We start from the raw sequence: 12,130 nt of genomic DNA, 5'->3' as shown, positions 1-12,130 counted from the left end.
AGAAATGTTTAACTTGGATTCCATGAAATCAATCATGAATTCGTACTTGCGTGAAGTACACTACCAAGTATGATTACAAACTTGTTGAAATTTGAAACTGATTCCATTTGTTGAGTGGCTAAAATGCACACCACCTAGAACTCATTGCACTCCAGTTTTATGATTGCACTTCACTCTCCTGAAGAAAAGAAAAAAAAAAGTTGCACTCCTTGGGATTTTCTTGTTTTTTTGCCTTCAATATAAGAGTGTCAACGGGCGTTTCCGATCCAATTCCTTACATACTTAGAACTTAGAACGATAATCATTTTTTTTTTTCAATTTCAATTCTAAAATAAGTGAAACTGTAATTGGAACCACCAAGTAACATGGATACCCATACATTTAAAAAAAAAATTCAAATCATTGTAAAACTTTTTTCTTCTACAAAAGTTAAAATATTATGTACAAGTATCAACTTAATTATAATTTATTCCATTAAAGATATGAGATAATGATTTTATTTTATTTTTCAAGAATTAAAATTTATCTTTTTACAAGTAATAAACTTTTGAGAGAAATAGTTCATTTTAAACTCCGATGCATAGTTACATATATTTTAAAATGTAGGAAACTTAAATCATGTATTATAAAAAGAAATGACAAAATAAATCAGTTTTGGATACGTAGGAGTACCCATTAAATAGAAACCAACGATTTCGATTCCTATAAGTTCGATTCCATTTTGGACTTACTCTAATTGATTCTAATAAAAAAGGAATCAGAAATAGGGTTTCCGATTTTGATTTTGATTAAATGGGACTCCATTGACATCCCTACTACAATTAAATAAATAAATAAATAAAAATGGAAAACAAAAAATACTAAGAATTTCTTATTCTTCATCAAACAAAAATAGAGAAAGAGTGAGAAAATCTCGTCATCCTCCATCACCTTCTTATTTTTCTTCAGATAGAGAGATGTATATATATCTTCTTCTTTATCCTTCCATCACCTTCTTCTTATTTTCCTTTTGACAAAGAGAGAGTCCTCTTTTCCATCGACTCAAGAAATATGTCTCCAAAAATAATACACCGTCCAGATAGTATAAGTACAATATCCAATGGTTGAGATTCTATGTGTATCCCAATAATAAATACCTGATGAAAATTATCTCAAAGATTATCCCAAACATTAGATATTGTATATAGATAGTGTATTTTAAAAATATCTAGAAAATAAGATAGCTACTATTGGCACCCCAACTTTTACTTATTGGTTAGGACATTCTAATTTCTTAAATTATCTTCACGCCCCAATTAAAGATTAAAATACACTCTTCAAACATTACAAAGGTTTACCGCATACTACAACACCAAGATTACAAAAATATTATAGCACTCCTTCAAATAATTTAAGTAGTTATTTACAGTGACGATTAGTCTCATATAAAACTCTAACCCTAAAAATTATAGAAATCTAGCAAAATAAAAATGAGAGAGCTTCTATTTGCACCCCAACTTTTACTTCTTCTCAATCATTCACTTATTTTCTTGGGCAAATTATCATTTTGTGTGCTGAACATGATGAAATTTCGAGTCCTATACTACTCATTTTAATTCTCAAAACATGTTTTCTAGCAAGTTCATTGATAGGTATTCTAATTTAAAGTGATGATCTCACTAATAAAAATTGATAAACTCACTGATAATTACCAAGGATCTCATCATTAAAAAATAAGGATATTTTTTAAAAAATTTACCTATGAGATCATCACTCTAAATATCAAGGATATATATTCTTTAAATTTCTTAACGAGTTCATCCCTTTTTTAATCAACAAGATTGTCACTATGAATTAGAATACAACCAACAAACTATCTTGAAAACAAGGTCTGGGAATTAAAATGAACAGTGTACCAAAATCAGAATTTTTGCAAAAGTTGCCCATGTTATGGGAAAATTCTCTATTATCTTTAACTTTAATTCGGATGAAATAAGTAAAAATTGGGGGTGCCAATAGAAGTTATAAAAAAAATACACTAATGTTGAGGTTATCAAATTCCAACCTAAAATCAATTGGTGTCAAGTGGAGTGACCTAACATATATTTAACTCACAAAAACACTAAGTTCTTAACTAATGTAGGACTTAACACCTACCCACACGTCTAGGCCAAACTGAAGCTGAACAAAGGCCTGACACGTGAACAAATGGGCCTACAGACAACATACAACCCATGTGCCCTAATACCATGTTAGATTCTAACCTAAAACCAAGTGGTGTGACCCAACAGACATTTAACCCACAAAAACCCAAAGTCCTTAATCGATGTGGGGCTTAACTGGGGTGAAATTGGATTTACTAGGGGTGCAACTTGGTTCGGATTGAGGTCAAATTGGAACCGAACTGACATAGGTCAGTTCCACTAAATAAGAATCAGAACTAAACCAAATTCCATTAGAATCAAACTAAAGTCGGTTCGATTCTATGAGTTGCCAATATTCTATAAATTGTAACATTTTTTAATGAAAAAACAAACATATAATAAAAATAAAATTTCATACAATAAATCACTAATCCATGTAATGTCATTAGTTTATCCATGAAAGATTATTAATCTATGTACTAACAGTTAAAATAATTCATAACAATTATTATTATATACATTTATTTATTTATTATATAAAGATTTGGTTCTATACAAGTTTGATTCGAGAATCAAATCAAATTGATCAATTCTCCATAACCCGGAACCAAACCGCAACTTATTCTAAATCAAACCAAACCATCCCAAAACTATCAGTTTGATTCAGTTCTCAGTTTGAATCGGACCAAATTGCACCCCTAAGATTTACTGTAATCCTCACATTTTTGACATGGAAGTGCACACATAATCATAGATGTTTTTTACTCATATCTCGAGAAAACACATCTACGGTTATGTGTGCACCCCATGGCAGAAATATGAAGTGGTGGTGGGGTTATTTTTTTTTTCATATTATTATTTTAAAGCAAGGGGCCAGCTTAGTAGATTAGTCTCTCCCATTCCAAAGGCTTAATTATGTACGTCCAAAGGACTTGTACGTGGAAGATTATGATCACTCAATCCAGCAGAAAAGATCATAAGTTTTTGGGTTACAGCCTCCGTATATATAAACCGATGCAATATGAACGGTTGAGATTGAGAGAAACGAATTAGTAATTTATTACATACAGAGAAAGACGAATGTTATTACGTGAACGAACGAAGTTAACAGATTGGTAAAGCTGTAGCGTTCGAACCAATCTCCTTTGGCTTCTTCTGCTGTTTGGTATCCAAATCTAGCGGCACCTCTATATTTAGCGAACCCTAGACGAAGCCCTAATTCACCATTTTTTTCTTCCTTAAGAAGCTCGATTTTTAGCTCAATCTTCGCTGTTATTATGGAATTTCTCAGTTAATTTTGATCGATTCATAGATATTTTGATACATTCATGATGAGGAGGGATTCTCCTTCTTTGGACGTAGAAAGTAAGGCTAATCTGAGGATTGGTGATAATGTGATCGATCCAGTGGAGACAGAGACGCAAACCAGATCGAATCCCCGTTTGTTTCAAGAATTTCGACCTTTTCGAAGATGGTTTCCTTGGTTGATTCCTTCGTTCGTGTTCGTAAATGTTGTTTTGTTCATTATCACAATGTTCATTAATAATTGCCCGAAGAATTCGGATTCTTGTGTTGCTAGAAGGATTCTTGGGAGGCTCTCGTTCCAGTCTTTCAAGGAGAATCCCCTTCTAGGGCCTTCTTCTTCCACGTGAGTTCTTCTTCTTCTATGTGAAATTCTTCTTTTTTTTCCTTGTTTTCTTAGATATATATATTTTTTTTAAACCTAGTATGGTGGTATTTTGGGCCTCAATTCTTGTGCAAATTATATGAAAAGTGCTTATGAAATAATATGGAAATTTCAATTAAAATCTTTTCTATTGTGATGGCTCCCTTTGAATACAAATCAATGGATGCTTCTACTCAATCTCCATGAAGGGATGAACGGCATGATGTTGATTGGAATTACTATTATTTTCATTTTTATAATTTCCAAATTCTAAATTTTAGTAAAATGCACTTGCATCGCACGAGGACTTAATGCAATTATACAAAGTTCTGATAATATTAATCTTTGAATAAAAATATATTTTTTTTCAATAAATAAATGCAAAAGGTAATTATAATAATATATTTGAGTATATAATTAAGTAAAATATACATTTATTATAAATAATAAATGAATATAAAAGAATGCTGCAATTTCATCAAATAGTTAAAGATGTATAGTAAAATTATAAGATATAATAATTATAAAAAAAATAATAGAAAAAAAATTCTGATGGGTAAGTCGGACATGAACCCATGACCTCAAAGTTGCTTTGCAATGTGTCAAAATCACTCACAAATAGTTGAACACTGACTTTCTTATTAAGGTATACCAAAACTATTAATTAAATTATAAATAATTTTGTAGTGATAACAAAATTTAATACTAATTATTTAATTTATAAAAATTTAATAAAATTATAGAGTTCTTGTATCCATACTTTAATCTATCTCAACATCACAAGTACTAGGACAAAGTCTTTTGTCAATTTCAATTGTATACATGTCATTACATTGTCATACATATACACTATCAAATGATAGGCTGCCCATTGAATTGGCCAACTAAATTGGTGAGATAACAAATAAAACGCCTTTGTTTGATTGACACGTCATTTTTTGATAAAAAGTTTCAGATACTCTTATTATTTGTGATCCTTTCAATTATGATAAAGCAATGAATGATTAATGCACAAACCTGTAATTGAAGCTACTCATAATTACCACCAGATTGATAATCTTGAAAGAAGATCAAACATTAAAACTAGTCATGACCTGATAGACTAAAATTAAAAGCTTCAATCAAGAGTTTCAGCTAGAGCTTGACCAAGATTTGAGAATCAAGTCAAATAGAAAATACAAGAAAAAAAATAAAAACATAATTGAGATTCAGGATTGAAAAACTCATAACTGTAGCAGAAGAGGAATAACTTCCATTAACATGCAGTGTAACATCTACAATTGAGAAACTGCTTTTTAATTCATTTTGCCAAGCTCCCCAAGTTTTTGGAAGCGGAAACACTTCTAGACTCCCAAGAGCACCTCATGAATGCTCTTATCAAACAATTTAGGTGCAATTGCAATTCTTATAGAAGAGATCTCATAAAAGCACTTGGGTTGAAAGCAGACGTGTGCCAAATGGGTGTGAAAATTTATGAAATTTAACCAACTAAAGAATAAAAGGGAAGGTGGAAGAGAGTCAAAAATGTGAAAGAAACACAACACCCACAGTAGAAGGTCAGAATCAGGAAATGAGGTGATCCAGATTCATTGCGACCATCCAAGCATTTTCCTGTTTGAATCTTTTTTTATGCGCCCCCCCCCCCCCCCCCCCCCCCCCCCCAAAAAAAAAAAAAAAAAATTATAATAATAATAAAAAATAAAGAAAAGAAAAAGGAGAGAGACTTATCCATATCAAAATTTTCTAAAGGAATTTCTTTGTACCCATTGAAGTTGGATATAAATCAAACGAAAAACAGAAGGACTTCAAACATCATAGCAACTCTAAGAAGAAAGGTGAAATGGGAGAGGAGCAAGAAGATACACAAACTAATAAAGAATCAAGGGTTTTTGGCTGCAGGAGAAGGTGAGAGTATTTACGTTATTTCTTTCAAAGAAAACTGATTTCAATGAGGGTAGGTCATTTGTTTGGAAATGAAGGCATCTCGAATACTCTTCAAACATGGAGGAGTATGTCAAAACACCCAAAATTGATTTTTTAAACATGGAGGGGTATATCCAAAACACAGACAATGGATGAAAAGGCAACAGTAGTTTTGCTTTTAAGATGGTATATATAATATTTAATCTTAAATATGTTGGGGTCTTGTGGGTAAGAAATTGATTGTTTTGTTCTTCGAAGAAATCAAAATGGTGCTCCCTAAATTGAAGGAAAGAAAAAACTCTCTTTGAATGCGTGGGAAAATTAGGATCCTTTTAAAATCTGTTGTTACAATGAGACTAGACATTGAGGGGTGCTATGAGAGTTTAGAAATCCGATGATTTGATAGAGAAAGGGATTCTGAATGGAATGATTTTGAATATCTATTACTTATTGAACATTGTTGTTATCCAATGAGAATTTTGATAGATGTAGGTAGGGCTGGCAATGATCCGAAATGTATGCGATGTCTGATCCGAAAAGACGCGAAAAATCGGATTGTATTCGGATTTGGATTGAAATCTTAGATCATATACAATTTCGGATCGGATTCAGATGTACCCCAATCCGCTCCGAAAAAATCTGATCTGAACATATTTTAATAATTTTGTTTTATTCATAAATAATTTCATATAAATACATATAGATAAAACGTTTTAGTCTTTTTGGTTTCCCTATATATTAGTAGTTGAAAAGTGGATTTTTTAAATTATAAATTTTTTGAACATTGATAATTTGAAAATAAGGCATGTGTTCGGATCGGATCGGTTTCGTATTAAGGATAACATGAAACGGATCGGATTTTGTTCACATATTCATTAATCCGATTGGATTGGGTACATGTTTAAAAAAAATTGGATCAATATTGGAGTGGTACTGATCCGGTACCAAACCGATCCGTTGCCAGCCCTAGATTTAGGTGCTTCTAATTGTGGTGTCCACTCATGAGCATTTGAGTGATTAAGTCTAAACAATCTCTAGGATTGGTGCCTGTGAAGTTTTATGGGGCACATACCATTGTTTTTGGTAGAAATATGTGGATTCTGCATAATGGAATCAAGTCTCATGGAAAACTAATAGAATTTCCACTAACGAGCGTGCTCCCCGCCCCCTCCCCTCTTCTTCTTCTTTCTAATAGGTAAGGTGTCAATACTCCTTGAGCTCTTCACAAACATGAAAGTATAAGACTAAAATATCATTGCCATCATCAAAGCGTTATCCCAATATTTGAGGTTGGTTGACCAAATTTTGTTCCTCCTGTCAATTCTAAAAAATTCAATCCACATCCTTACCTTCATTTGTAGCAATGCATTCATTTCTTCGTTTTTTCTTTCCTAGTGTTCCCACTCACCTAGCTCTACATCATCATCTCTATTATGCTAATTCTGTATTTCTGTGAATGTATTGCTTCTTGATCCCCAACATTCAGCTCTGTAACGTATAATCATCTTATAAAATTTTCATTTTAATTTATTTGAATGCTTTGTCACATAGCTTCCAGAATCCCACATCCACTTTAATCTCCTAGCTCTAATTTTATGGGCAACACATCCTCCTCAATATCTTCATCTCTATGGATATGGAACCAAAATTGCAAAAATGGTCTTCTAGGTATTTCTTTGCCATCATTGTTATTATTGCATAGTTTCTATGTGTGTCCTTACTAAAGTTGCACTCTAGATATTTCTTTTGGGTCTGACTTATTTAAAACCCTTGGACTATAAAGTATTTATCCAAGTTCTAGTTTTGCATTGACCCCCCCTTCTTCAAATAACACTACCAAGTAATTTTCTAACCCTTGTAATAATCCTTTTTCTTGAATAAACTTTTAATCTTCAGCATTCCACCACCAACTTTTTTTGTGCCTGAAATTTCTCAAGAACCTATTTTCTTATCTTAATTATTTGAACTTGTACACTTGGCAGCACCAACTTTCTCACTTCTATGGACTTCGAACAATAGTGATCACATATTTCTTTTTCTAAAGGAGACAAATATTTAGTTATAAAGGCCTATGGTACTCATAAAGGCCCATGGGATGCATCTAGGTTAGATATGATTCTTCCTCTTCTTCAGAAAAGACAAGAAACGTACTTTTCCCCCAAATGTGATGTCTTTGCCTACCATTGTTGGTATGTGTTTACTTGCTCCACTCATTGTGCTTCTATTCTATGTAACGTAGTTGGCATGTGTTTACTTGCTCCAGTCATTGTGCTTCCATTCTAATTGGCCATTTGTTTGTGTATATGCTTAGACTTTTAAAGCTTCCAAATTATCAAGTCTTTCTTAGATAATTTTGCAGTGTCTAGAGGCAATTCTTAGATTGATTTTGATGGAGAAATTATTGAAAGTATCCTGCTTCTAATGAATATGATTTATGACATACACGACATGGATGAAATAATGAACATGAGTTTTCACATCCAAAGGGAAATGCATTTGTTGAAGGCATTTAACTTTTATAACTAGTCTGTTAATTGTGAACAATATCTGTCATGTTAAGAGATGATAATTTCTAAAGTAGGTTGCTTGCCTAGCAAAAAAAAAAAAAAAAAGTAGGTTATATTTGTCTCTGAAGTTGGGTCAAAACTAATACTGAAGTTTTTTCCATTCACCTTAATAACCTAGTTACCAACTGTGAACATGTTTTTACATATCGTAGATTGTAATTTCTAAGAGGAGATTATATCAAATTAACTGTTATATGTTTTATTCATTCAGGTTAGAGAAGATGGGTGCTCTCGAAGTTAGTAAAGTGGTTCATAGGCATCAGGCATGGCGTCTTATCACTTGCATTTGGTTACATGCTGGCGTTTTCCATATACTTGCCAATATGTTGAGTCTCATATTTATTGGAATTCGGCTTGAGCAAGAATTTGGGTTTGGTATGTATCTAAACTAAATCAAATTGAAAATTGGGAAAGTATTCAACTAAGTGAAATTTGTTTTTGAGTTAAAAATTTGAAGGTTCATGGGTTAAATTCAAGTTTAAAAAGTGAAAACTCCATGAAAATTATTACTTATTAGTTTTTTGCTTTTTGTTTTTGGTTTTTTTTTTTTTTTTTTTGCTTATGAGTATGGTGAGTTGACATCCATTAAGCATTTTTGAGTTATGGAACTAGATTTAGTGACTAATGATAAATAAGATGTTCCCACCTGTTCCTCATTATTCTTGTTCTAGTAACTTGTAATAAGTTGTATTCCTCACTTAGTCATTTTACTTTTATGGTGTGTTTGATTATGTGACAACATTCTCTTGAGAAAATGATTTCCTGAGAATGTATGTCGTCGTTTGATTGGGCATGTTTTCGTTTGTAAACATGTATGCGTTTAATCAAGATAAACCTAATTGTACTTCCAGAGAAAATAAAGAATATAATTGATACTGCCAAAGATCCTGAAGTGAATGCGAGACATGTGTGATTTGAGATCATCATCCAGGTTGAGATAAACTTGCTTAATGGTACTAGGGAAAATAAAGAGAAATACTTGATACTACTAGAGACTGCAAGGTGAATGACGGGACATGTATCATGTATGACATGACCCCATCATCCAAGTTGGGATCATTTAAAAAGATGCAATGAAGAAGATTGGTATACAAGCGTTTCGTTGCATAGATTTTGTTGTGGGCAGATTCCCAATAATTCTCCCATCCTGTTGATTTTGTTCCCCACTTTCTGCTTCAACTACTCAAAGAAACCATAAAATTTGATTGGTTTGTTCCGGTATACAATCGAGGCTCGAATCAACTTAAACTTGGATTATCAACATTTTCTGGTTGAGCTTTGAGTTTATGAAACTCATGTAACAAGGACACTCCATTTTATAAGAATTTTCTGTGTTACAAGTTAGATAAATGCTGACATACTTCAAAAAAAAAATCTTGGTTTATTTAACAATTTTGTTTATATGATTTTGCTGATGCATTTTTTCTTGTCCATTAATTTTTTTTACCCTTGCAGTTTGAAATTCTTACGTCATTCTTGTTTTGTCCTTTTACAGTGAGAATAGGGTTGCTATATGTCATCTCTGGCTTTGGAGGGAGTTTGTTGTCAGCTCTTTTTATCCAATCGAGCATTTCTGTTGGTGCTTCTGGTGCTCTCTTTGGATTACTAGGAGGCATGCTTTCTGAACTCATCATAAATTGGACGATCTATGCAAATAAGGTAGTCATATAACTGCTTTAAATGGAGCTAGGGTTTGCTATGGAAATATATGCTCTCTGTTGTCAAATACTTTTGCGGCCCAATTATCTGAATTGGGTTCAAATTTGAATGTTCAGTTGGCAGCATTATTGACTCTTCTCTTCATCATCGTAATCAATTTAGCTGTGGGAGTTCTCCCACACGTGGACAACTTTGCACATATTGGAGGATTTGTTTCAGGGCTTCTTCTTGGTTTTGTGTTTCTTATTCGCCCTCAGTTTGGATGGATTAGCGAAAGGAGTGTCCCTCCGGGATATCCTACATCATCACCTAAACCTAAACACAAGATATATCAGTATGCATTGTGGGTCACCGCTTTGATCCTTTTAATAGTTTGGTAAGGTCCTGATAACTCTAGTTTCATTTGTTGCTATGTTTGTTCTGGATGGTTCATCGTGTCTGTAAATTAGACTTATTGTTTCTGGTTGGCATAACAGAACCTAGGGTTTTCTCTGATTTAAAATAATTCTGATTTTAACAGGTTTAGTGTTGGCCTTGTTATGCTCTTACGAGGGGTCAATGTAAATGATCACTGTTCCTGGTGCCATTATTTGAGCTGCGTCCCCACGTCCAAATGGAGCTGCAAGATGGAACCTGTGTACTGCATGGTAATTAAGCTGCCTCTTTTGCACTTATGTATATTCCAATTTCTGTTAAGTGGTAAGACCTTGAGGAGGTTGTTCCCTAAGTCTTAGGCTCAAACCCCTTGAAAAATGCTAACTGTTAACCACTAACCCCACAAAGCAAAAAAAAAATAAATCCAATTTCTGTTTTTTACAAGTAAACATAGCTTTTCATCAAAATAGAGGTTGAGGTGATGAACCGAGAGAAAGTACTCCCCTGGCTCATCCCAACCACCTCAATTCAGGGGCGGAGCTAGGATTTTGTCAACGTGGGGATGACTAGAAATTCTTGTGGGGGCAATAGCAGCAGATCTTTTTTGCCACTGCTGTTATCGGTCGCCATAGCATAAATTCCTAGTAGTTTTTAAAATTTCTTGTGGGTCAAGTGCCCCCACGGTAAATCTGCCCCTGAAACCTCATTGTGAATACACACCCTATCCCATCTCCCCAAAAGATCCTCAAATATCAGTCCCCGAAACTCCTTGAAGATTTTGTACCAAAAGAAAATAAACCCAATGATAGAAATGATGATTTCTTGAAGCAAAATTGCTCCCTATAATCGCTCTTTATGATACATATGGTAAACATGAATGGACTTGGATTCGCTAGTTTAACATATCTCCTATACCAAGTCTGATAGAGTGTATAGGTCCCAACCGTCTAAATGCATTCTATATCTTTATCAGACAGGCAAGGAGGATATTTACCTTCCTCGCCTGTAATTTGAGCATATATTGTGATGTAGTCATAAACCTTGACCTATTGTTGCAGTCATCCCAGAGTGAAAACCAACTTACCTTGACGTGCCAAAGCAATGGGAGATCCAAGACATATCCATTGTTAGATTCATCCAATTCTCGGATCAAGGATCTATGTTCTCAGCTATGTGGTTGACATGCACATTCATACTAGGACAGATACAAGCTAGCATAAGAGGCTTTAAGAGCATGTAGAAGACTCCACCCTGCTACTCCAGTGGTGCCGCTTCTTTATATGGGGCACAAATGTATGTTGAAGCATGTAAAGTTCATCATGTACGATATACGTTTGTTAAGAATATCGTTCCTCAACCATTCAATAAGTATTTTGTCTTCTCATCTTGAGTTGTAACTCCTATGTGACGATTCTTGTTCATTAAACTAATGAATTGATCTCAGTTCCATAGATGGTTGCATTGTGAATCACATGTTGTCTAGTTACAACAAAAGTTTATTGAAAATAATGTAGTTTATTATTAGTTTTCTATTATTTCTCTTTATTTTTATGTAAGGACATTTATGTCCATTCACACATTAGTTAATATAAATATTTTTCAAGCTCTTATTATGAGACTTGACAATTACTTTTCTACAATTCTTGGTATCAAAGCGGGTATCTCTCTCTTACACGTCACCTAATTCATATCTCCACATGCTTTGGCCTAGTCTGACCTACATGTGCGAGGGCGTGTTGAGTTTAGTCTCACATCGGACACTCATTGCCTTGTCGAGATAAGGTCACTGGCCTCTCCACGCATTGCCAATTGATTTT

The 12,130-nt window shown here is 33.5% G+C and overlaps 1 protein-coding gene across 1 annotated transcript; it reads left to right on the top strand.

Annotated features, from left to right (window-relative positions):
• Nucleotides 1-3,207: 3,207 nt before the first annotated feature.
• Nucleotides 3,208-11,764, top strand: LOC147384598 (RHOMBOID-like protein 1). The gene is made up of 6 exons (XM_086425778.1): nucleotides 3,208-3,771; nucleotides 8,491-8,654; nucleotides 9,775-9,938; nucleotides 10,055-10,314; nucleotides 10,459-10,585; nucleotides 11,372-11,764. The coding sequence occupies exons 1-6, from the start codon at nucleotides 3,452-3,454 to the stop codon at nucleotides 11,492-11,494; spliced, it is 1,158 nt and encodes a 385-aa protein (XP_086281904.1). The 5' UTR covers nucleotides 3,208-3,451; the 3' UTR covers nucleotides 11,495-11,764.
• Nucleotides 11,765-12,130: the final 366 nt, after the last annotated feature.

Source organism: Akebia trifoliata, chromosome 15, assembly GCF_017979445.1.
Source record: "Akebia trifoliata isolate Shusen 1 chromosome 15, ASM1797944v1, whole genome shotgun sequence".
NCBI classification, from domain to species: Eukaryota; Viridiplantae; Streptophyta; class Magnoliopsida; order Ranunculales; family Lardizabalaceae; genus Akebia; species Akebia trifoliata.
This window is presented reverse-complemented; position numbering and strand designations above follow the sequence as displayed.

Excerpts from the sequence above, each read along its gene's own strand:
- LOC147384598 (XM_086425778.1), top strand. The coding sequence starts at position 3,452 with ATGATGAGGAGGGATTCTCCTTCTTTGGACGTAGAAAGTAAGGCTAAT. Across the intron at positions 3,772-8,490 it reads CTAGGGCCTTCTTCTTCCAC|GTTAGAGAAGATGGGTGCTC; the intron begins GTGAGTTCTTCT and ends TTATTCATTCAG. Across the intron at positions 8,655-9,774 it reads TGAGCAAGAATTTGGGTTTG|TGAGAATAGGGTTGCTATAT; the intron begins GTATGTATCTAA and ends GTCCTTTTACAG.